General features: G+C 34.4%; 1 protein-coding gene across 1 annotated transcript; it reads right to left on the bottom strand.

Annotated features, from left to right (window-relative positions):
• Positions 1-802: 802 nt before the first annotated feature.
• Positions 803-12,969, bottom strand: LOC120277483 (SEC12-like protein 1). The gene is made up of 10 exons (XM_039284344.1): positions 12,621-12,969; positions 12,449-12,546; positions 10,384-10,516; positions 9,934-10,025; positions 7,558-7,657; positions 7,394-7,466; positions 7,189-7,309; positions 3,320-3,439; positions 1,232-1,302; positions 803-1,140 (listed from the first exon to the last, which is right to left on the bottom strand). The coding sequence occupies exons 1-10, from the start codon at positions 12,777-12,779 to the stop codon at positions 962-964; spliced, it is 1,146 nt and encodes a 381-aa protein (XP_039140278.1). The 5' UTR covers positions 12,780-12,969; the 3' UTR covers positions 803-961.
• Between the last annotated feature and the right edge of the window lie 14,355 nt (positions 12,970-27,324).

The raw sequence follows: 27,324 nt of genomic DNA, 5'->3' as shown, positions 1-27,324 counted from the left end.
AAGAACACTTACCAAGGGGAGTGATTGATCCTGTGAAATTGTCAGTATATATATATATATTTGTTAATAAATTTTGTTTAAATTTATTACAATTTATTACAAGTATTCTGTAACAAAACTTGGTTACCAGTTACATGGAATTTGGCTTCTAATGTGACACATGAAGTAAGCTGGCCTATCAGTATGGGTGCATTATGGTCCATTTACTTAATTGTCTTCAAAATTATTTGTAGGTGCTGAACAAAAAAGTTAGACATAGGAAAAGTCAAATAAACAAAGATATAACATAGACATTAATTGGGCCCTTGGTTCATGCTTAATAATTCAGGTGATTATAAAAAGCTTCTGAGGTTATTATTCTACAATAATGCAATTATCACGTTTTCACAATAATAAGAAAGAAATACTTGCATTCTAAACTTAGGCGAAAATTAAATTTACAACCTGTCAAATAGTTTCTCCATTTGCTATTGAATAATTGTGCAATTTCACTTTGATATCAAAGGAAATAAAGTAAAGGTAAAGGAAAATAAATTACATCTTGTTGCTCATTTTAGTATAGCAAGCAGCATGTAAACAGTACGTGCATATATGTGACATAATTCCATAGCAAATAAAAATTTACTCATTATTTACAAAAAATTGCTTCAACTAGTTTTACATCCCCAGTCCAAGCAAAAATTAGTTGTAACAAGTTCTCATAAATATCAGAAAAATCAATTGAAGCAAATTCAGACAAGATGACATGGGACAACTAGCACAATGCAAGCAGATAATTAACTTGAAAAAGACATAATTCAGATACCACATACAATCGGCTAAATTTTTATTTGCTAGTGATTCAAGTAAAAAATTGTAACATACAGTGATTGTGTAAATGTGTTGTAAAAGCACAGCTTGGAAAAAAGGACTTAAAATTTAACTTAAAATAAAACCATATATATTTGTTTTCTGTGATCCGTCACCAGGGGTTTTGATCATCTGCAAACTGAGCATCACTAAAAAAGGCTTCCCTTGTTTTTGCAGGTTGAGTTCTCTCAAGAGGAAAATTCCAGAAAGAATCAGAGTTTTCATAAAGTAGATAGAATATCATAGCAGACACCAGGAAGAGACCTAAAAGTAGAACATATATCTGCCACTCTGAAAAGAGAAAAAAGAAAAGATTATTGAGTAGAACTTAGTTTCATTTTTATAAAATTAGAGTGCATTATGTAAAGGGAAAGAAGAAAACCTTTCCAATCAGCAGGAACATTAAGTCTTGTAATTGTTGTTCCCCCTCGACTTGATGTGGAAAGCACTACCCTGCATTATTAGGAAACATGTCACAAATGATTTAAGCAAGTTAACGAAAGTCCAGTGAGAAAAGATAGGCAAGTTAGAAATGATTGCACAAAGAATAAAGATGGGAGATCTGATTATGTATCGAGTCTATTGACAAAGTAGGCTGTGATCAATGAGCAAAGCAAAATTCTTCCTTTACTAGGTTAGATAGTCTGATACTTCAACTATTTCAGTCAACTGCAGCGGAGAGAATGAGCTCCCGCAGACATTGGAGTCAGTCTCATGATCCTACATACAAATTTCTACATTACATAACCAATTGACCATACATGCGCTAAAGTTCCTGTCGAAGTCTTTTGTGGAGCAAAATTTCTGATTTGAACTCTATGTTCCAAGGTTAAACAATAAATACTGCAACTTATGGTCCGAAAGATCCACTACTAAGAAAAGAAAGCCCTCAATGAGGCTCTTTTCATTCATTGAAAATATAGACAATAATGAAGTCAGATTGTGCCTAGTTAATGAGCTTTGACATATAAAATAAGTCCAAAGATAGCATCAACAAGAAAAATGCATAGTCAGCCTACGGAGAAGATGGAATTGTGTACTTATATGTAACATATGTACATGTGATCCTCAACTATATATGAGAGTTAGAATTCATACAATTTGCCATTGCACATAAAATCTGCCATTTCTTGACCAATTCTTCATCAAATCAGCTGATGTGGTTATGCATATTTAAAGGTCACAATTAATAATTCCATCTACCAAAGGAATGGTACAATGTTTGAGGAACATTTCCCATCATTCACGTTATGAACGAATGTCCCTAGGCACAAAGTGCAATAAAGCATTATGGCTAACAAGACACTACTTTGGGCCTACAACAATGCTAATAGAACATATACAAGGTGCTAACTGGTTGCTTTGACTTTAAATTTACATTTAGGATTTGCCTAATAACCTTGGATTAACTTCAACAAGGGTCTAAAGAGGTCGCAAGATCTAGGGCCTTGTTTGGGTTGGCTTCTCAAAAAAGCACTTTTTTTAAGTTTAATAGAAGTGCTTCTGGAAAAAGTGTTTTTTCAGAGTAAGTTAAGCACTTTTTTATATTTTGTGTTTGTATTAGCTTTTCTGTAAAAGCAGAAGCTGTAAAAATAAGCTAAAAAACAGCTTTTTTCAGAAGCTGCTCATCACTAGCTTCTGAAAAAAGCTGTTTTTCAGCTTTTTTTACAGCTTTTGCTTTTGCAGAAAAGCCAATACAAACAACTTTTTTTGAACCCAGAAGTGCTTAACTTATAAAAAAGCACTTCTGGGTTTTACAAAAGCTCATCCAAACAAGCCCCTAATAGCAAAAAATCATGAAAAAGAATAAAAAAACATAACCTTCTTTCTATGAATTTAATCTCAAATATCTCACAGATCACTTGATTAGGAGGGCAAAACATTAAGTAATGTTTACAGTTTATACTTAACTGTTCCAGCTTAACATCATAACATTAGCTTCGAATTTTTTGTTTTGAAGGATAAAGACAATTATAAGTTAAATTATACAACATAACTGTACAAAATACTAATCAAATTAAAATAAATTAGGAAAAATTAAGTTGGGAACAACCTTGCCTTGCTAACATCATGAAAGTAAAATGGAATCTATCTACTTTTAGTATATAATTAACAGAAAATGATGTCACTATATTCACATTAGAGGTAATATAAGAAGATGCACAATAAACTATCAGACAAACTTAGCCTGTTGAGGCTTTAAGAGTATTGAATCTTCTAATTCCAAACTAACAAATTTCACAAATACTTACTAGAATGAAGTATCTTCATATGCTTAAATTTCCTTTTAGCACGTGGTAAGCACAAATAACCTAGCTACATTCCCTTTAGAGGAAATATAAGAATATGTATAAGGAATTACCAGAGAACTTGGGTGCAGAAGTTTTATAAGTCTTGAATCTTATAATTCCAAACTTATCAATTTCATAAATGCTAACTGGAATGAAGCGTCTTCTTATGATTAACTTACCTTTCAGTGGGGCAGAACTCAATTGAGGAAATGCTTGCTCCAAGATGAAGCTTCTTGCTCCAATGAGAGATTTCCATCTTCTTTACTTCAACTACAGCTATGTCACCATCATTGCTTCCGCTGAATTATGACAAACACAACCATATAACATTTCATAAAACTGGCTGGAATGAATGCCACTGAGCTTCCATACTATTGCTCCAAATGGACAACAATGAAAAAAAAAGAAAAGAAAATAGATAATATAGCAGCAGCTTCAATCGAATTGACTTGGAAAAAGAAAATGTTAACCTACTAGAGCCTATTCTTAAGATTATATCATGCAAAGTAAGATCATCACCAAGCAAGAACCTTCTAACTTTTCTAGAGAATATTAATGTGGATTAGAAGAACATTTGAAACTTTATTAGCGACCTTTTCAATACAACAATTTCCATGTTTCTCTTTGTAGTGATAGTTGGAGTGATCATTGGTGTGAACATTCTTATATGGTTTTAACTTGTCATTGGATTGATGAAAATAATGTTTTACAAAAATGATTAATTGCATATAGATGTTTTGATGATAGGCATACTGCTGAAAATATTTGTAAAATGATTTTGGATATTTTGCAAGAATATAGATTGGTTAATAGAGCTTTTTCAATTTCTTTTGATAATGCATCAGCTAATACCCGCTTCCATTTTTGAGTTAAAAAGAACTTGTCAACCGAATTTTGGTGAAATTTTTTTTCATATACGTTGTGCACGCCATATTTTAAATTTATGTGTACAAGGTGCTTCAGCTAATGAACTCAGTCAACATATATCTCCAATAAGAAAAGTAATTTCATATATTTGGGTGCATCCACAAGTTATGAAAGAAAGGGGAAAGTTTGTAAACAAAATGGAATGAAACCAAAATGTTTTTCAAAAGATGTTTCTACTCGTTGGAATTCGACGTTTAAATTACTTGATCAACCTTCTAAGTATAGAAATTTATTGTGTTCTTTTGCATCTACTCAAGGTTTTTAAAAATCCAAGGCGAGTTTTGAGGCGCTTCTCAACCATGAGCAAGGTTTAAAAAGGCGAAAGGCGTACTTGAGGCGTTTTGCTCTTATGAGGCGAGGCGTAAGCCTCGAGGCGATCCGAGGCGTAAGCCTGAACAAAAACTTGAAAAATATAAATGAGGGGCGTACGCCTCTTGAGCCCTTAGTTCTTAGCCATTTTTTGTTGCTTCTTGAGGGGCGTACGCCTCTTGAGCCTCGAGGCGACGAGCCTCGAGGCGGAGCGCCTCACCCGGTTGAGGCGTAAGCTTCGCCATCGGCCATGGAAGCGTATGCCTCGAGGCAGGCCGTCACCGCCTCGCCTTGAGGCGCGCCTCGAGGCGTACGCCTCAATCGCCTTTTTAAACCATGACCATGAGGTGAGGCGTAAGCCTCGAGCCATTTTGAGGCGTAAGCCTCAATTTTTTTTGGAAAAAAACAACAAAAACTAGCAAATAAATTATTTTTATTTGCTTGTTTATTAATTGGAAACAAGAGGCCTTATCTTATTAAAAAATATTATTTTATTTATAAAATAAATACTTTTTGTTTTGTTTTCAACAATTAATAAAATTGAAACTTAACTTAAAAACGAGAGGTCACTTATATTATTAAAATATATTATTTTTATTTATAAAATAAATACTTTTTTGTTTTGTTTTTAGAAATTAATAAAATTGTAACTCATCTTATTTGTAAGTTGAACCTTATCTTAAAAAATATTGTTTTTCATCAATTAAAAAATACATATTTTCACTCTTATTTCTCTTAATTTTTCTTTATTAAAGAATATTATTTATCATTTATAAAATAAATATTTTTTTTTTCGGCAATCAAAAAATTTGAAAAATATATTGTTGATGAGTTTTTTTTAAGTTGAATTTTACATATATAAGTTTTTATTAATAAAAGTATATACATATAAACATTTGTATTTGCTTTTAGACTTCGAGTGACAATTAAAAAATTGGTTTTTCTAGGTTTAAGCCACACACGCACTGAGGCGCATCACCTTAGTGCATGCGCTTTTTCAATGAGGCTTAAGCCTCAATTAATTGTTTGAAGGTGTGCGCCTTGAGGCCTTGGCCATGCGTCTCAAGGCATACGCCTCAAACAATTTTAAAAACCATGCATCTACTTATATTAAACATCATACACTTTTGCCAACCCAATGGGAAATATGTTCTACTGTTTTAGATATTTTTCATGTTTTTAATGATGCTACTCATACATTTAGTAGTGTATACAATCCAACTTCTCATCAAATTAATTGAAGCCATAGATATTAGTGGTGCTTTAATGGAGGGACACAAACATCCTCCTATTTATGATGCAATTTATGGCATGAGAGAAAAATGTTTGAGTTATTATAAAACTATTCCCAATATTTATCTTACTACTATGGCTTTTGATCCTAGATGTAAATTTGAAGGTTTAGTAGAGATGTTGAACACTTATTATTTTGATTTGTTGGGATTTAATGATGAAGATATTGATGTAATGTTAATAGTTAGTAGAATTAGAACTTTGTGTAATGAGTAATGTGAGGCATTTGCTTCACCTTCTACTCATGATGAAGAAGCGGAGTCTCCACTACCTCCATTCTCCTCAAAATTCACAAAATGGGGTAATAAAATTTTCCTCGAAATTCACAAATGGGGTAATAAAATTTTAGAAATGAGGAAGAGGCCTAGAACATCCGGCTCCTATTCAGAGCTTGAAGTTTATATAACAACAGTTTTTGAGTTTGGTGATTATACGGGTCCAAAATTTTCAATTTTGGAATGGTGGAGTAGGCACATAGAGACTTTTCCAACTTTAGCCACGATTGCTAAACAACTCCTTGCAGTTCCCGCCTCAACATCGCAGTTGAACAAACATTTAGTAATGGGGCAACATATTAGATGAAAGACGATCAAGGTTAGATCCAGAATCATTGGAAGCGCAAACTTGCCTCGATGATTGGGAAAGAGCTAGACTACGAAGTCAAGATGACCTTATACACTCATCATCATCATCATCATCATCATCATCATCATCATCAGATGAGTGGATAAATGATGGCTCTTGTACAACAATGGTGGCTTCTAGTTCCAACTCCTCCGACGATGAAGCAAGCAATTAGCCATTATGGAATATGGGAAATGTGTATAACAAAAATAAAAGAACTACGTGGGCTTTGATTCCTCGAGAGAATACGTGGACAACATAATAAAACTAAGTTCAAGCCCTTTATTTTTTATTTCATCTCCTATTGTACTTTTATTGCAAATTATTGTTTTGAATTAATGCTTTTATTTTTTTCATAAAATATTGTATTAAATTAATTATTGTATTTTTGTGTTCATTTTAATTTGAAATATTGGATTATTTAGTTTAACAAAAAACTGAAATACAAAGGAAAAAAAAAGAACCTAACTGTATGAACCATCAAACAGAACTCTTGAACCGAACCGCTAGAACCAGAACCAAACTTGAACCGAACCGCCAAGAACCTTGCCTAGGCGGTTCGGTTCCGGTTCAAGGTTTCTTTGAACCGGAACTGGCAGTTCCTGAATCGTGGCCACGTTTAGCCAAAGGTGATGCAATCAAGATATGGCAGATGCATGTTTGGATATTCACAAGAGCGCAGTAAGTGTGGGGCAAGTTATATGTCAAAAGCTAGGAAAAAACCAAAATGGGAATGGAAGCCTTGATAACAATGATAATGAAGAAAGGTAGTTCAAGGGAATGATCAGTCAGGCTTGGTGTCAATCCATAATCAAAATAAATTAAATGCCATGCTACCTAATAAAATATACTGCAAAATTGTATATTAAATGTACGTTTACTTTAGAATACTTACAGTGCGAGATACTTTCCATCTAAGCTAACAGAAAGTACAGAAGCAGGCTTCTTGAGCAATCTTTTATGCCCAATTTTGTTCCACGTACTAATATCCCACACGCCGGTTGTCACTTGGGCACCTATTTGAAGTTAGATCTACATAAGTAACAAGAATTAAAGAGAAGTTCACATACATTGTTTCTACAGTTGACAGCACTACTTGCCTTTTTTCACTGTGCAAAATAGGAATGGCCTCATCCCATCACGAGAAAATCGACAACACTCAATCTTTTCTTCCTACAAACATCAATAACAGATGAATAACCTTAAGAAACAAAAAATATATAAAAAAGAAATATTCAATAAACAAATAAGTAGATTACTGTACCGAAGAACGAGTCAAAGTAGTCAATGGAACACCCTCATTGATCTTCCAAATACGTGCAGAACCATCAGTAGATGTTGATGCTAGAAACTCGGAATCTAAGCTGAAACATGTGCAAGCAAATTTAATATCTTGATGCAGTTAGCAAATGTTACAAGTGAAAACAATAAGAGTGACTCACTACTAACACATATTACATGCAACTGTAACCACAAAAGCCTTCAGTAGCTTAAATTCCACCATTGTCACTGTGGATGCAACCCCAACAAACAATCTAGGCAGACTGCCAGAATAATAAGATAAAATAAAAGCATGGACAAATGCATACGAACCATAAAAACAATACATTCTAAGGGCTGAGATTTTGCCAAGAAAGATTATCCAGTTCCTATCTTTTGGTATTTCAATTGGGGTCTCGGCCCATGGATCTGAAAATAAAAGGGGTGTAGAACCCACTTTATTTATCCAATGATAGCATCAAATGGACAATTGATGCCCATCCATCATCAGAAAATGCCATAACGTGGAACCTAATCAGTATTAAACTTGACAAAAGAGCCTTCCTTCAACTTCAGCCTGACACAAACAAGAAAGTTGACACCTTCCCTAATACCTTCCCAAAAGCTTATTAGTAAAATTTTACTCTGTAGAAGTAATATTATGAGGCACCATAGCAGAGGAATAGAGAATAATTTAAGCTTTATAAAACTAATCACAATTCGGTCAAAAGGCTATAACCATCTGTTTTACCATTTACAACTTGTATTTTCTTAGGAAAGGATTATCATACCAAAAACTCGAACAGTTCGCTTCCACGTTAAATTTCAAATGATGGAGAAGCTATCTAAAATGGGTTATCCACATGCATTGTGAGCTAGTACAGAACTAAAATAAATGGATAGAAATGATAATAAATAAGATGATATACTTTTGAGAAGCATGATCAAATCAAGTTTCACAGAGAATGAAAAATGCATTTTTCATGGTTTATATCATCTGTAAGGCTCAAGAATAAAGAGAGAGAGAGAGAGAGGAACTGAGCTATGCTAAAGAAGAACAGAGACATAGGCATGTGTTCTCACAGGTGTGTATACATTCCAGCTGATCAAGGTTCCAACATGTGTGGCAAATTAATGGGAAAATATGGCGACTAAAAACATAAGGACTCTGATTCTTTGTTATTTGCATTGAGAATGAGATTCATTTAAAAATGAGCATGAATCTCAAATTAGGTGAATCCATTTAAGTCAGAAAGGGATCTAGATGATTTGTTAATCGCAGCTGTTGTCAGCTGTCAAACCTAAACTTCACTTCCATTTATTCAAATAAATAATATAATTCACCTAAACTAAAATATTAATCTGTTTGAAGTAAAGCAAAAAATAAAATTGATGCAGAACATGGGTAGGATGAAAAGTTTTTAAAAATAAAGATAATGTGCTTAGGCGTTAGAGATAGGTTGGCAAATTCAATTTTTGGCTAACATTAATGTGCCAAATGATGTGGATTTGTCTCAAATTTTATTATAAGTTGAGTTTATTAATAAGTTTAGAAGTCTAGATAAGTTTCATTTTAAATAAGTCTTGCTCCTACTTGGAGTCAAACTTTGCTTAGATAAGTTCTCAAATCTCTGTAAAAAAGGATATGAGTCTTCTTAGGAAATCAATCAAATTATTCTCAGTTTTTTTTTCTTTTTCCTTAATGTTATATTTAAAGTTGTGATTGCCTTTTTTTTAAAAAAAAAATGTGATTGCCTAGATTCTCTAGGTCACTAGGTGTGATTACTTAAAAACCCTAGGTATGATTGCCTAGCCTATCCTCCATTGGTTTGGTATTAAAAGTCAGCAAAATGTCTACTCACATAAGGACATACTGAGGGAAGTTAATTGATCTTCAACGTGATGAAGTTTTACTGAAATTAGTTGATAAACTGGATAATCTGAAGACTCGTATTTAAGATAAAACTTACCCTAGGTGTGACTGCCTAACCTATACTTCATCAGTAATTGATCTGTTCTTGTTTTGTTTATTTTTTTGGGTGAAATATTATTGTAGATTTGGAATGTAGAGAAAAAAAAACTTTATGAATATCATTTCTCTTATGAGGTTAGGTTCCTTATCAGAAATCAAGTTCACAAGTTCAAATTTAAATATTTTGTCTCTTCAATGCTTTCCACCTTTGATGGATAAAAGAAAAAAAAATCATAAAAGCCTCTTACAAATACAATGCACGCAGACTATTCTAGAGGCAGACAAAAGATCTACAGATGTTCCCATTTTTTAAAATCTCTAAATCCTGTATAAAGAATACAAATTCAAATTGATATTGGCACAAGCATTGATAGCAATAATATGTTGACGAGGGTTTGTCAGTCTCACCTGATATCCATGTCTCCGAAAGATTTATGAGCATTAGGTTCATCCAATAAAACATGTAAACTTGGCCACTCAAAGATTCTGAGATGCCCATCCTATCAATTTCAAAATAGTTGAGAGTAAAAATAAAAGGATAATTATGTTAGTAGAGAACTATATTTTCCTCAACAGTGCAATGCAAATGTTAAAAAGCATGTCATGAAAACAAGTGGCAAACTAAATAATATTTTGATAATATTTAAGAGGTCTTCACAAATAAGAATGTTATGTTAAGAAAAACAAATAATACGGAATAGCAACCATCCTTAACATCAGATTCCTAATCTCAAACACTTCTTATTCCCCAAACAAAATACACAAATTCATGTAAGGATATATTCTGACCACTTAATAACTCTAGTTAATGATTTATCCAAAACGTAACATCACAAGGGATAATCAAAGTTAATATACCTCTCCGCCTACAGCGAATTTCGAGCCATCAGTACTAAAAGCCACACATTTCTGAGGACCAATAGACTGAAGAGGAGAGAAGTCTTTGCTCACCAGCTTTATATTCAAATCCTCAAAGTCCAACTCAAATAACCTGTATATTGAAGAAATGAAATTTATCTGCATCTTATATATGCTCTGGAGGAACATATATTAAAAAACCCCAATAAGCATGCCAGTCAAAGAAGGAAAATCAGATGAATGGAAATGGAAATAACTGTAATGCTCAACGGTTTTAGGATTTCTACCAGTTCAAATATATTTGAAAAGAAGTCCTTTCATGTTGAAAGCTCTAAAGGCAAACTTTAAACTTGAAATTCTTCAAAAGGAAAACTTTTAAGCGTAAATTTCTTTTAACAAGAGAAATATTTTAGGAAAGGGTAATCATATTGTTAATAGAAAGATGAAATAAATGGCATTCTAATGGAATAACTGATCATAAATCTGTTCTTTGCAAAGAACCAGAGAAAAGTTTTGAAAAAAATTGAGTCGCACTAAAATAGAAATATTAAAAAAAAATTCACTGACAAAGGACTATGAGTTAATCTAATATTCCCCCTTTAATACATACCAGTCTTTTTTACCTAACTACATTATGAACACACCAATTAACCAAACTCTAAGATCATGTTAAATGCAAACCAAACATCTTCTTTGGGTTTGATTCAACCAAAGCATATCTTGTTAGATGCAAATCAAACCAACTGATTAACCAAGTCATATGGCCATGGACATATTATCTTTTCGGTATTCCTAGCGTCAAGCTATCTCAATGGTGAATTTTCAACAGCAAAAAATTGGAGATCAGGAGGCTTTTGAAGTCCACGCTCATTGAATTTGGATTTTGATTATGAAGGGGATAGAGAAGGGGGCAATGATTATGGTCATCTTGATCCTGTCAACCTTCTACCATCTATAATCCTCTAGAATGAATCTCAGCATGACTTTTTACTGTTGTTCTCGCAAGTTGGTGTATTAGATATCAGGCATTAGTCCCGATGATTCTGCTATGGGTGGTGATTATTTGGTCTAATATTAAATGATTATGGCTATGGTGGTTGGCTATCTTTATATGAGTCACAATTTAACATTGGAGTTACAATTGATATTGACAGTGAAGCTCCAGTTAGGGGTTTATTCAAGTCATGGACAAAGGAGAGTGTTCAAATTCTAATAGGATGGAAGAAACATGTGATGATGGTTGGTTAAGAGGATTATCCATATGATATTTGGATTTACTCAAGGCTTATTTAGGTGTTTGCAATCTCCTTTTTGTTAAGAAAATGCATAGGTCTCTCAAGAACACTATTCAAAGTGATGCTCTTCTGTGGAGATGAACCAACAATAAGTAGCCTTGAGTAAGTTCTTGAGAGGATGACAAATGACAATCTCTTATGCTTGACTTCTTGTGTCTAGGGAAAATTGCATTCCTTGAGTCTGGAAGAGTGCATTAAGATCCTCATGACTGTATGACACATGTGCTTGAAACTAACCCAAGGCTAAAAAGGCTCAGCATTCCTGGATGTGTGAGATTTAGTCTTGAAGGGCTCAACAGCAATTTGAAAGCTCTCAAGTCTTCAATGGTAGGCATTGCCCACCTAAGGGCTCAGACAGATGTTTGGAGTGACCTCAAAATAAATATGTTTGAATCCCTCATCCTATTAGCTTAAGTTTTTGGGTTGATTGGGACATATATAATGCATGTCTGGTAGGAGTCTCTCATCCTATAAGAGCTTTGTTAATTGTTTTGTTTGCAACCGGTCTAGTTACAACATACTAGGATGTTCAAGGAGACATATAGAGTAACTAATAGTCCTACATTATCACCACATTATTTGACTGAAAAACTTCTCCATACAAACCCTCACATGCAAATACAGAAAACAAAATTTGTATCCTGTGCTTCAAATACATTCCTAACAAACAATTGAAACCATAAAACAAAACAATGCGCACATAAACAGATAACAGATTCCAAAACCCCAAGTTCCAATTTTTAAGAATTTGAAACAGAAAGGAGGCTTACTTGCATCCAATGGAGGTAGAACAGACAATCTCATCTCCGCTAGGATGCACAGCGAATCCCATTGGATCACCATCTTCGTCTCCCATCAAAACCCTAGTCTACAAATCACACAACAAACAACATAAAACTCACAGAAAAATCAGGAGAAATTCACAATGACTTGGAGGCAAACCAATGAATCAGAGGCGAGGGAGGCAGTCTTGGGATCAAATGAGAAAATCTCAAGAAGAGGCGGGCTAGAGCGGGTCTTCGTCCGTCCCATGATCACTAGGTGTTTGTTCTCAGGCCTGCGAATCCACGAAGCACACGCCGACGATGACATAGCATCCATGGCTCCTCTGGATTGCTCTGGCGAGGGTGAGAGAGAGAGAGAGGGAGAGGATTTATGTAGTGAGAAGAGAAGGAGAGGACGGAGGAGTGGGTGCGATGAAAGCGAGGAAGATGGATACGGAGTGGGCGGAGAGAGGGAGAGATGGATGAAGGATATTGAAAAAGGATCGAAGGATCATGCTTTTTCGCAAAGCGCGTTGCACTTGGGATTTTTCCATGTTTGACTTCTTATTTACTGATTTATTTTTGGAAGGGTATTTTGGTAAAATTGACGAGAGGAGAGTGATGGTGGTGCTGAACACAGAAAATGTGTGACAATATGTTTTTTTCTTTTTCCCCAAAAAAAACTTTAAAAAGAAATACAAAATTGGGTATTTTTTAAATATTATATATTTTTTTAAAATGCTTACTATATACACACTTTAGCTATTATTGACAATAAATGCATGAAACCATAAAAAATATATTTTTTTTTCCAATTGAATAAGGTAAAAGTTTTACTATATGCACGAAAACTAGTAAAGGTTTTATTTTTTTTTTAATTTTATATTTTTACACTTGATCTCCTAAAAGTTTTCTAGTTCAAACTCTTTTTATAACGTCATTTAAATATCACAACTTATCACTTATCCTTATCACATATTCTTCTCTTCTCTTCTTCCTCCTATTTTATTTTTTATTTATAGATAGCATTACTACGGAATCAAAATGAGCGCATATGCTCAATTTTATCGAGAAAGTATTTGTTTTAGTAAATATTTCATATAATTATTTTAGATAAATTTATATTATATGTAATGTTATTATATTAGATTGATGAGGTGGTAGATAGCTATCCTTGTTTGTGAAAATGTTATTTTCTTAGTTTGATAATTTATAAATTAGTAGTTGTTATATTATGATGTATCATTACAAAGTAGATTATGATATAATACCTAAGAGAAAGTAATTTGTAGAATGACAACAAAGTGTTTGATAAAAGGCCTAAAAAAAGTGTTTGATAGAATGCCTAAAAGAAAGTGCTTGATAAAATGATCCAAAGAAAGTGTATGATAGAATACTAACAGCGACGCTGCTCCGTTAGCCTCCGAGAGTACTGAGAGTGAATCTGATTTTGGCCCTTGGCTTCTCGTTACTCGCCGGCGTGGCCTTTCCCGTTCCCGTGGCGGCGGTGCTCGCACCCCTAACGTGGACGATGGAACGACAGCCGTCCCGAGTAACGACGACCGTTCATCCCGAGGCTACTCTGGTCATAGCAAACGTGGCGGTCTACGAGGCGGCTCGAGTGGGCGGCGCCCCACTCCTCTTGCCAAGTTGCACGCTACCCCATGTCTGGAGAACACTGTTATCCCTAACAACCCTGACATTACCGACCTGTCCGTTGCTCTGCCAATTGTACCTTGGGACCCTGAGTTGCACCATCCCAAGGTCCCTCGGGACCCTACTACGCCCACTGACTTGTCTCCTCCTGTCATTTCAAAAGCCATGATGGAGAGACCCCATCCTCTTTCTCAACCCTTGATTCTCCATCACAAAGCAAAAGAGCCGTTGGCTCGTCGGCATCCTTCTCCACCCCCTGTCCTTTTGTCTTCTCTTGCTGGAAACCCTCCTCTCAAATCACCTAACCCTAATCCGGAACACTCTAAGCTTGTTTCCCAGGTCACAGCTGCACTGGACGATGGTTCCATGGACGAGGATTGTGACTAGGAAGAAGAGGCTTCTGATGATTCTGATGACCAGATGTCTAAAAAGGAAGAACTTGATGATCTCATGACCTTAGACCAGTATCAAGAAGAAGCCCGGCGAGTTGCTCTCATTCGCAAGGGCTCTCTCTTAGATGTGGAGTCCCAAAAGAAAGGACGCTTGGAACTGGGTGAAACCAGTCATCCTTGATTTCTCTCATCTTTGTATCCTTTTCAGGGAGTTCTCTATGCCGCTTATTTGTTTATGATGAGTGCTAACAAGATTTGCTGCTGGAATTGCAGGGGTCTCTCTTCCTGGTAAACCCTTGCCCGCATCTTTCGTCTTATCCGCCAAAAAGATCTAGCCATTCTCTGTTTAGTGAAAACCAGGGCTAACTCTGCTCGCGTTGGTAAGTTCTGTTCGAAACTTTCTAAGTCTTGGGATTGGGCCTCCATCCTCGCTGAGGGTTTATCTGGAGGCATCGTAGTCTGCTGGAAAAAAGGTTTGGGTACAGTGACTCCTATCGCTTACTCTCGTCGTGTTTTACATCTGGTGATATCCTCTAACCTTTTCTCTAATATTATTATTTCCGTTGTTTATAATTCTAACCTGGCTTCCTCCCAGTGCGCGGTGTGGAATGAGCTTTCTAAAATCTCGCCTTTTCGTCTCCCTTGGTTAATTATCGGTGATTTCAACTCTATTTTACTTCCGAGTGAGCACAAAGGTGGCCGCTATTATTACTATTCCCGCAAAGCTTCTTTTTTCCGAGGTTTTATTAATAATAATAACTTATTTGACCTTAATTTCTCAGGTTCCCCTTTTGCTTGGTGTAATAATCAACAGGGTTTAGCCCGTCACTAAGCCCGGCTTGATCGCTGCATCGTTAACCTTGATTGGATTTCTTGTTTTAAAATTTTTTTCTCTTTCTCATCTCTCCCGCAGCTTTTCAGATCACTCTCCTCTTGTTTTGTCAGTCTTTTTACATGATTCTACTAATTGCTATTTGTTCAGATTTGAAAATTATTGGTTGGACTTTACTGGGTCCCATGATTCTGTCAGAGATGCTCTCCTGTCCCCTGCTCACGGTAACCCCCTCCATGTTATTACGCATTTATTATCCTGTATTAGATTCAAGCTAAATATTTGGAAGCAAACTGGTGTCAATTCTTTAGAGCATGATCTTAAACAGACTGAGTCTAATATATCTTATTTAGAAAGTATGGATGATTATGTTGCTTCTCAATCTAATCTGTCGATCCAGTATGCTAGACTTGTAGCTATTCAGCGCCAAATTTCTATTAAGTGGGCTCAGCGGGCTCGCCTCCTTTGGGTTAGTGACGGCGATAAAAAATTGCATTTTTTTCACAATGCTGCTCGCATTCATTCCCATCACAACTTTATCTCCCATGTTATGGACTTTTCTGGTAACAGTTACTCTGATCATTCTAGCATTGAGCATGCCTTTATGAATTTTTATTCTAATCTTTGAACTAGTAGTGATCTCAATAATCATGATAATTTTTATGACATTCTTAATGCTTTGCCTGACGATCTTCCTTCTGTTTCCACTGAGATTGGGACACACCTCGTTAGGGATGTCACTAAAGAAGAAATTTTTCTTGCTCTTCTCGATCTTCCCTCAGGTAAATTTCCTAGCCCGGATGGATTCAATACTGAATTTTATCGTTTTTTTCTGGGATGATGTTGGTGATTATATAGTTGATGCTATTAAATATTTCTTCCAAACTTCTCATCTCCCCCCCTCCTGGGGTAGGACTTATGTCACTCTTGTTCCCAAACAGTCCAATCCTAGGTTGGTATCGGATTATCGTCCCATTTCGTTGTGCAATGTGTGCTATAATATTTTATCTAAGCTTCTCTTGAATAGACTAAAGCCTATTCTCCCTATGCTAGTAGGTAGAGAGCAAGCTGGTTTTATATCGGAGAGAGGAGCTTTTGATAATGCTATAGCTGTTCAGGAGGTTGTTCATTCTCTTGAGACTGACCGGACTAGCCCCCTTAGGATGCTAGTTAAATTTGATATAGAAAAAGCTTATGATACCCTTAATTGGAGTGCAATTCTTGCAACCCTTACTAAAATGAATTTCCCTGACCAATGGATTTCCTGGATCCGAGCTACTCTTATTTCTTCTTCTTTTGCTATTCTAGTGAATGGAATTCCCTCTCCTTGGTTCCCCTCTTCTAGGGGTATACGTCAAGGGGACCCGTTATCTTCCTACCTATTTATTTTAGTTGCTCAAAACTTCTCAGCTATTATGAATCGAACACTTTCAACCAGTATGATCCCAGGTTTTGATAGAAATCTGCACCCTATTTTTAATCATCTAATGTTCGCTGATGATATTATCTTGATTTCTAAAGCAACTAGATCTGTAGCTCGCAACATTAATCTTTGTCTTTCCATTTATACCCGCTTGACTGGCCAACGACCCAATCTTGCCAAAACCCATATCTATCTTCCCTCTTGGTTTAATAAAAGGGTTGCGCATAGTATCTGCACCATCACTGGTTTTTCCCAAGCCCAATTCCCCTTTTCTTATTTGGGAATTCTCATATCTCCAAAAAAACTTAGTGTTCATTCTTACAAACCGATGATTGATAAAATCAAGATTCTGTGTTCCCATTGGAAAACTTATAAGCTCTCCTCTGCTACCAAATCAATTCTTATAAATTCTTCTATTCTTTCCATTCCAATCTATGTTCTCTCTGCCTACCCTGTTCCTGACTCGGTCCTTCAGGAAATCTCCAAGCTAGTCAGGGATTTCTTTTGGTTTAAAGGGGGCAATGGAAAGGGCATCCATGCTGTGAATTGGAGTTGTATCACTGATAAAAAATCTGAGGGGGGCTTAGGTCACCGTAATCTTGCTGCTAAGACTTCTCTTATGGCTAAAAATGTTTTCAAATATCTTAACTTGGATAATATTTTTTGGGTTAACATTGTTCGTCATAAGTATGGTTGCTTAAATTTCTGGACAGATAGTATTCCTGGTAACTATTCTTGGATTTTTAGAGGTATTTGCCGCACGGCCAAGATTTTGAATCATAACCTTTGGATTAAGAATTTTAATCCCACTCAGACTTCCTTTTTGTTTGATCCTTGGTTATTTGAAATTCCCCTTGCATTTAAACCTACTTTTTTGAATGTGGATGTTGAGTTTAATGCTATTGGCTTCACTGAGCTTCTTGTTAATGGTCTTTGGAATCATAGCATGCTTATTTTAATCTTTGGTGATCTCCTTGGCTCTTTGATTCCAAGTTTATGTGCTCCTGATTATGTTAGCAACAATTTCTGGGTTTGGCATCCTCAATCATATAATGTGAAAATTTCCTCAGTTATTTACAATCACTTAAATCACAATTCTGTTACAAACTTTGAGTGGTCTGGTTGGTCTAAACTGTGGAAGCTTCATGTTGCTCCGAGGATAAAACATTTTATTTGGCTTATGCTGCATGGTAAAATCTCCACTAGTGACTTCCTTAATAGCATTAACATTGGTCCCAGAACACTCTGTGTTTTTTGTAACATTGAAAATGAATCTATTGAACATCTTTTCCTTGACTGTCGTTGTGCTCAGATTGTTTGGAATATGCTTAATCATCATATGGGCATTAATATCTCTTTTCCAGATTCCATCTCTGCAGGCTACTGGCTCACTGATTACAACTATTCCAATCATACTAGTTCTATCATTGTTGCTTGCATTTGGTTTTTATGGAAGGCTCGCTGTGATGCTATTTTTAATAATATTAATCCCAGTTTCAATATTATTGCATCTAAAGTTGTCACCCATGTTAAGGAATTTATGCAAGATAATTCCTCTCTCACAGGTCGCAAGCTTCTCTTAAATAATTTCTCCCATATCAATGGTCTTGTTCTCTTCTTTGCGCACAGTTGGGCTGACAACTCCAAAACTGGTAGGTTGGGGTTTCTCATTTCAAATCATACATACACTATCTCCTGTGCAGGCTGTTGCACTTTCTCTGCAGAGACCTTCATTGAAGCTGGCATCAAAACATTCTATCTTGCAATTCATTCTTCTCTCGATCGACAATTCGACATCCGACGCATACTACATTGTAATCCTGTTCTCTCCAATTTTCTGACGAACGTTCGGAACCCAGCCGCTTGGCGATTCGCGCAGGAACTTTCGAACATCTCTCATCTTCTTCAAATAGCAGGCAACCCAACTTTGATCAACATCCCTCCTAGCTGGAATGTTCCGGCCTCTGCACTTGCTTCTCATGGCAGCAACAACCATTCTCTCTGCCTATTTCATTCTGGTCGAGATTTGCCTAGGTGGATCATGAAGATTGTCACTGATAATGGGTTTAATTTTTAGTTTTCTGTAATTTTTTGGCTTTTGTTTTTTATTTGTACTGTTCCTCTTCTTCTTGGTCTGTAATCCTTGAACTTCTGTAACCTTTTTTATTTTAATAAAATTAGCTCTCTGAGCTCTTTCCCCAAAAAGAATACTAACAAAGTCTTTGATATAATGCCACAAAGTTATTGATGGAATGACAAGAATGTGTTTGATAGAATGCTTAGTTTCATACCTTATATCTTCTTCATGAAGATCAAGGTTGTCAAAATCTTTTTTTTTTTTAACTAGGATTGATAAAAGGCCCATAAAATCATATCGTAAGATCGAATCATAAAATCATAAGATCTTACTAATTACTAAAAATTGGTATTAATATATATACACACTCAAATACTTATGAACTTAAATTACACATTAAAATAAAACTAAAAAACAACCAGTTTGGAAATGATCTTCACAATTAAAATGGGCACACATGAATTTATTAATAAATTCAAATTCTTCAAAAGGCATAGGATCACAGGAAATAAAATTCAAATACTTATAATATGTAATGAACCTACAAAGCCAAATGAATGAAGAAAGTATAAATATGTGTCTACTAAAATATAAACAACATCCAAGCAACTTCTCAATGCAAAAACCAAAATATAAATATGAAGTTTGCATATAAAATGTAAATAACTAATCAAAATACATAACATTAATAAGACTAACACCAAAAACAAAAAAACAAAAAAACAAAAAACCATTTAGTCTTTTGAAAGTTCACAACATCAAGTCACAACATTAATAAGTTCACAACATCAAGTCACAACACTAAAAAAAATACATAAAAGACTAACAACAAACAAAATGATAAATAAAAAGTGAAAACTAAAAAAAAAATCATTCGAACTTTTCTCCAATCTACAACCCTCCATATCATCACCATCATCACTAGAGCCAATTTTAAATCCAAGATCAATATCATCTCTAAAATCTAAGTCTTGTGCAGTCCCTGCAAGTTCTCTTACAAATTCAGAAGGCTCAAAGTCATGAATTTCAAGAGGACTTATATCTTTATCATGGTTGACAATATTGTTAACTATTACTTTATTTCCATCACTTCCATCTTCTCTACTCTCTTCACTTCTTTGACTATTAAGCACATTTACCCAATTTTGACTTGATGATGTTGAAACATGTTGATTATTTTCTTCAGTAATCCACTCATCGTCAGAATCTAGTTCTTAAAATATTTCACTCTAATTTCATGATAGCTTGGTGGTTTAAATCCGATACCATATCTTCCAGCAAGATCAAAAATTTTTGTGAACTCCGGATTCTTTACACAATTGAAAGGAATTGCACTTGTGTAAAAGAACCTAGCTATTTGTTGGTAAGCCTTTTCTCTCAAATCTCTTTTGGCCATTTGATGATAGTTGTTTGAGTGCTACTTGCTCCACCAAATTTTCTTCTTACAAAAGCTTCCATGGTATCCTTACCACTACCCTTTTGTTTTGGTTGCTCCATCTCATTGGACATATTGTCATCGTCAATGCCAAACATTTCTTTCTTCTTTTTTGCCGAAATTTTTGTATTTCTCATCAAAACATTAGCAATTTGCTTCTTGACATCCTCGGGCATGGTTAAGCATGGCTCAACATCTTTACGAGTACCCGCCAAATGATGTTTAAAACGATAAATACCTCTGGAAAAGATCTTATGACAATGCTTGCTTTGAACCTTTCTTGAATTTATTTCCACATCTATACCATGTTCCCAACGAATGTTTAACCTATTATCCAAAGTATTTTTCTATTTAAATTTCTCTCCCTTAGATGATCCATCACAAGATGTAGACATTCTTAATTCTTCCCTCACTGTATATAAAACTCAAATTATTTAATTCTAGAAACCAATATAAGAAGTTTCAAAACAATCACTGTAAATATATATATAATATACATCAATGGCCAAAAGGCATTACATTAGAAACCACGAATTATATTTTAATTTTGAGATTGCAAAGCATACAAGTGTTGCAATGCTAATTTCATTCTCATAGTAGATCATGGAACAAATGTGTAAGGTTGCCAACCAATCATTCCATATATAAAGCCAATCTCATTCTCATATAGATAAGTGTCTAAATGTATATTTTATCTTGTACATATTCTATATACTCAGCATGTATTCTACTAAGAATTGATGCCCGTTTTATGCTTAATCATGTATTAATTACTTTGTAAGGCATGAAGAAGCCATGGTGAACACAAGGATATGATTAGGGCAAAAAGAAAGAAAAAACCATGTTGTGCAGTACTGTAGCAGATTTACTGTAGTAAAACATTGTAGCAGTCATTGTAGCACCTAGAGACTTTTCGGGGCAAAGAGTTTGGCCTAGGTCATACGGCCTCCATGCAGCCCGTATGCGGTATTGACCCCGGTATAGGTCGAAAGTTGGGGATATTTAAGGCATTTTCTAGGGTAAATGAGGAGGAATTTTCCTTGCCCTTTTGGGCTACCGCCACTAGACATTCTTGAGGCCTTTCGGCCACCCTTCAACAATGATCCTTGTGGGAAATGAGCACACATCATCACCAAGAGGGAGAGGAGCAAAGGAGAAGGAGTTGGAGTGAAGATCTAAGCCATTATCGAAAACCATTCGAAGCTTCATCCATTCAAGGAGATCAAGATCATAGAGGGAGTTTTCTTGCTTCTTTATTGTATTTTATTTCCTTGTATGTTGTATAAGTATCTCTTATCATGAAAGATTAACTTATTGTGGTGTTTGGATTTGGATGAAACCTAGGGTTCATCTTGTGTAAAAACCTTGGATATGTCATTATTTCATTTGATGGTTGTTTAAAATTCAATCTATTGTGCTTTGAGTGTCTTAAGCTACAAATGGAGAAATCCAAAGTTCATTCTTGAATTGTATTTGTCGATGCGAGAGCGTGCTTGTAATAGGTCATACATAGATTGAAAGGGGATACTTATGCTGACACGCCAAGAGATCGGGTGTTGGTAGCCCTCCATTGCTAGGTTTAAGCCAAAGGATAGTAGGTTTACTCAATGTTGTCAGACCCGGACCGGCCCGGCCGGTTCAACCGGAAAAACCGGGAACCGGCCATGTGCCGGCCCGGGTATACCCCATTGACCCGAGTATTAAAAAACCCGGTGTTAACCCGGTGACCCGGGCGGTTCAACCGGGAACCGGTTGACCCGGCCGGGTCAATCGGGTCACAATGTTTAATTTTTTTTACAATATTTAATAATTTATTATTATTTTCTCATTAAAAACCACAAAATCGTGTATATTTATTAATATTAATTTATAATTTATAATCAATAAATAGAATTACAATATATATATACCAACAAAAATTAACATTTAAAAATAAAATATATTAATGTATTATGTAAATACTTTCTAAAAATTTAATTTATTAAGAAAATAGAACAATAAATGAGTGTAATTTTATTATAAAAATATAAAATTAAAGTATTCTAATTAAATAAAAAATATAAGAAAATTTAAAACAAAATAAAAACTCAATTGAGATATAAGAATTAGTGAATTAAATTTCTTATTTATTTTAACAAAATCAACCAATAAACAAATAAATAAATAAATAACACCGAGAGAAGTTTGATAATTATATATTAATATATTAAATTTGTAAATATTTAAAAAATGTAAAAATAAATGACAAAATTAGAAAACTCTACTGTATATAAGGTCATTTATCAATTTAAATATCAAATTTGAGTAGGTTTTTATAATATAATTATGGATTTAATATTATATTTGCTTATTATTAATTATTATAATATTTTTTATATTTAATTATTGACCCCGGTTCAACCCCGATTCGACCCGGTTGAACCCATTGACCCCTGACCCCTGGGCTTAGCCGGGTCATTGCCCGGGCCGGGTCTGACAACCTTGGGTTTACTCCTATTAGAGATTTCCTTGAGCTCATTGCAATCATAGGTGGATTGATCCGGAAGAAATTTCGATTAACACTCGTATGGGATTAGGGGTTAACCGCCGAGAGATTGGGGTTAATTTATTTAAGAGATCTCTAGGTCTTAACTACCATCATTACATCTTTAAACCATCCTAGTTTGGGCCTTGATGACAACTCTAGGCGGATTCCTTGTCTGAACACCCCCTTCTCATGCTTGACACTTCCTTGTTTGTCTATTTATGTATGCTAGTAGCCCGGCCATAGATTAGTTAGTTTATTTATTATTTGTTCTTTTTAATCATAATTGTAGGCTAGAAAGTAGATGAAGAGTGAGTAATAATACTTCCTTTGCCCTGTGGAATACGACCCCTGTGTCACACATAAGATATTACTTGCAACCCCGTACACTTTGCAGGAGAGCAACCACATCACATATCTTTGAATTTTGGATTAAGATGATCAACAAATGCTTAATTTCAATCAAAATATTAAATAAAACTTACCACTAGTTTTGTTTTTTCTTTGAAAAATTTTGCCGAACACCTTGTGTGCAAGATTGTCAATCCACAAGTGAAGCTAAACCTAAAGAAGAGGAATAAGAAATCAATACAACTATAAACAACCACAATTAGATAATTAAAAGATATAAATAATTAACTATAAAAATTATGAAAATACAATGATTCAAGTTACTCAGACGATAAATGAAGATGGAGAAAGGAAATTGGAAGATTTACATTTAGAGAATGAGAGAGGGAGAAATATATGGAATGGAAGATGAGCACTTGCTGCCCTCTTAGTTAAAGACAAGGATTTGGGCTTTTTTGAACATTAGATAAGGTTTTCTTTTATCATGAACATAATCATGACCATCCAAATGCCTTGGAATATGTATTTTCTTGATAGTGATAAAATGAACAAGGATAAAAATTTGAATTTTTGATGAGTTTTCAAGATAGGTAGAATCGGAATGATTTTACCGATTTTACACATGAGTTTACCCAATTTTTCATATTTGCAAGTTTGTATCCGATTCAACACGGTTTTTATGGTTAAAATCATAAAATCGGACTATTTTATGAGTCAAATCACACTTTTGACAACCTTGATGAAGATCATGTGTGTACCCCCTTTTTTTTATTATTTGAATTAATTTAAAATTTTTGAATTTTTAGATTTTAAATTTTAGATCTTATGTTTATCGCCATCGTGAAATCAAATCTCCCCGTCTTGATTTTTTTGTTCCGAAACCCCCGAGAGAAGATCTCCACATGGTGCCTAGTTTTTTTTTTTTTTTTTAAAATAAAAAATGCGGGAAACCCTACCTTCTCTCGTTGTGAGGGTGGCTTTGGCAACGGCGTCCAAATCTTCTTCGTAAAGATAGCAACTCTGAGAACTCGAGGTAGGATCTTGGAACTTAGATATTGATTTTGGATTTTTGTTTCCTTGTTGTCCTTCTTGTTTCTTGATTTGTAATGATGGTTCCTTTTGATCAGTTTTTTTGATTCTGAATTTTTGATCTATACTTCCTCTTTTGTCAAGAATCTTTTATCATTCCGAAAAAAAATTAGAAAATCTTTGCAAGTAGTATTGTCATGCTCTGTGTAAATGTCTTTTCAACTATCAGTCCTCTACATTTGCTTTAGTTTGTGATTTTTGGGATTTGTTGATATTGTTAAAAATGGAAACTCCACAAACAAGAAACCCATGATGCCTGCAAATAACACTTTCTATTGCTTCATGCAATCTTGACTCTTACCACATGAACCAAACTTCTCATGCATTAGAAATTATGGACTCTATTGTTACTATGGAGATTAATGAAATGGTTCTTGTTAAATTGGTGGAGTGAATCATATTGTCAAATCAGTCATAGAATCTCATAGGCTGTTTGCATAAAATAGTATTTTGACTTGTGGTGGCACTTGCCAATGCTTCCATGCTTCTTTTAGTTTATTTATTTATTTATCATTTTATCACATTTAGAACATATGGTTCTGATAATTGTTTTGGCTTGGATTTAAGCTATTGTTAGACTAAATCTTGGCCTATAGGATGTAAATATTTGAATAGCCAATTTAGTCATTTGTATTGTTAGATGTTTTCTTAAAGCCCCATAGTATGGACATGTGCATCCCAATATGCCTCTCTCACAAAAAAATCTGTGAGCCTATAATTTTGGGTTTTGATATTTTTTTACATGCTTAATGTTTAATTAGGCCTCCTTAGAGTGCTTAATTTTGGTAATCTGGTTTGGAGTCTTGGGGTTGGGAGACATTTAGATTAGTATCCCACATATAAATTCTATTATATGTATATGCTCTAGTTTTCTGAACATCTAGAATTTTTGAGAAAAGTACTGTTTCTTTTTTTTATTTTTATATTTGAATTATTTGTTTATTATTATTTTTGGAATTATTTTAAATTATTTTAAATTTTGAGTTAATGATATTTAATTTTGGATTAGACTCATTTGAAAGGTTTAAATATTTATTTAAATCTGGATTATATAATTTCTAAATTTTTGGATAATTTTTTTAAATTTGGATTATTTAATTTTTTGAATTTCAGATATTTTATTTAATTTCTGATTAATTATTATTATTTTTATTATTTGTACATGTTTGGATTCAATTAACTGGTTTATTTTGATATGATAATAATTGGATCACGTGACTGGTAAAATATTTTTCTTGGCAACTTATTTATACTTTTCCCATTATGAATTTTGTTAGTTTATTGTTTTGTGAACATGGAGTATTTTGACATAAAAACTAGTCCCCAATTAACTTGCAATAATCCTATCATTGGGGTTTGAACATTGATGCGTTGACATGTATTTTGATATAGAAACTATTGTTTTGTGAACATGGAGTATTTTGACATAAAAACTAGTCCCCAATTAACTTGCAATAATCCTATCTTTGGGGTTTGAACATTGATGCGTTGACATGTATTTTGATATAGAAACTATAGTTTCCCACTGTTTTCCGTCGGTGAAGAATAATGACCTCTGATAATTTTGGCTCGGGTCACCGAGAGTAAAAATATGACCTCTGATAATTCTGACTCAGGTCACCGAGGGTAAATATATGAATTATGTTATTTTGTTTTGGCAATAGTTGTTTGGGAGATCTATATACTCAGTATTTGACATATGTATTTGTTTTAAATTATTCTAATTTATGATGTTTGATTTTGTTGTATTTTGACTTTTTAAATAATCTCTAAATTTTTAGTGGGTGTTTACTGGTCTGTCAAACTCATAAATGTTGTTGATATCTCTTTTCTAATCAGGAGTAGAGTTGAATGGCGGATAGCTTAGCGAGGATCGTTGGGCAAACGCCGAATAATTAGCATGTAATAAGTCTCGATTATTGTGGGCCTAGGTTTTCTTTGAATAATTTTGTATTGTTTTTGCAAAATACTTAGTCTGATTCTATCAATGTTGAACTATGTGCTTATGTTCCTAAATTTGGCTTCCTTGTTAGATATTGTGATTCTTGAGAACATGTCTTGAGGCCTTTCATGCCAACTTGGTTTCGACCTTGTATGTGTTCAGCCGTTTGTCTATGTGCCGGGTCCGATGAGCCAGATCCGGGGCGTGACATCATGCCTCTTATTTTATTTGTAAATGTCTAAACATACTAAATTCAATGCTTAATTTGTTAACAACAAAATTTTTGGTAGATGCTCTTTTTTTAATGCTCATTGCTAATTAGCATTGCTAATTATTTCATATAATCATATTTTATTTTTTATTTTTCATTATTTAGTTTCAAATTAATTAACTTATATTTATTACAGCTTGACTGAATTCTACATTGCAGACATATTTTTATTTTTGAGACACCAACTCAAATCACGGGCAGTTTAAGAGAAGCTTGTGTTCTAGCAATAGGAATTAGACAAACATCTAGCTTAGGAATTGATCTCTGTGAGGAGTTGCTCAGTGTTGTTCCACCTCCTAAACAAAGAAAAGGTCAAACAATAACCCTTACTTGGCTCCAAGAAACATTTGGTGTGTTGCCATGTGATGCAAGGCAACAATAAATTAAGTGATGGAAGCGTGCTTATATACTAAGGCTCATTGGTTGTGTTCTAATCCAAGATATGTTGCAATTGCAAGACTTCATAGAAGCCGGAAGATATAGTTAAGGAACGGCATGCCTACCAACTCTATATCGGTCCCCATGTCTTGCACACAATAAGGATATGAAGAATATTAGTGGATCAATGATACTATTTAAATCATGGGCATGGTATAGAATTTATAACATATCTCCAAGAACGCAATGTAACGTGTCATCTCCTATGGCCCATAGATAAGAACACTCCAAGTACCTAAATTGTATGATAATTCAATCTTCTTATAAGGTGGACAAACATTCAAGTGGATGATGACAGACATAATAACAACCACAATGCTAGGGTGTATAGACAACAAATCAATTGATTTGAAATGCAACATGTAATTTATATAAAAAAAAAGATGTAAATAATTATATGCATAGATTTCGACATTGATTATCACTGCTTATCTTTTTTTTTTTAAAAATTA

Source organism: Dioscorea cayenensis, chromosome 15, assembly GCF_009730915.1.
Source record: "Dioscorea cayenensis subsp. rotundata cultivar TDr96_F1 chromosome 15, TDr96_F1_v2_PseudoChromosome.rev07_lg8_w22 25.fasta, whole genome shotgun sequence".
Classification (NCBI taxonomy): Eukaryota; Viridiplantae; Streptophyta; class Magnoliopsida; order Dioscoreales; family Dioscoreaceae; genus Dioscorea; species Dioscorea cayenensis.
This window is presented reverse-complemented; position numbering and strand designations above follow the sequence as displayed.

Bases quoted from the DNA above. Each gene is read 5' to 3' on its own strand.
- LOC120277483 (XM_039284344.1), bottom strand. From the start codon at position 12,779: ATGGATGCTATGTCATCGTCGGCGTGTGCTTCGTGGATTCGCAGGCCT. The intron at 3,440-7,188 runs GTAAGTATTCTA...GTCATAATTCAG, and splicing joins GATGGAAAGTATCTCGCACT to CGGAAGCAATGATGGTGACA. The intron at 1,303-3,319 runs GTAAGTTAATCA...CTAATAATGCAG, and splicing joins GAGTTCTGCCCCACTGAAAG to GGTAGTGCTTTCCACATCAA.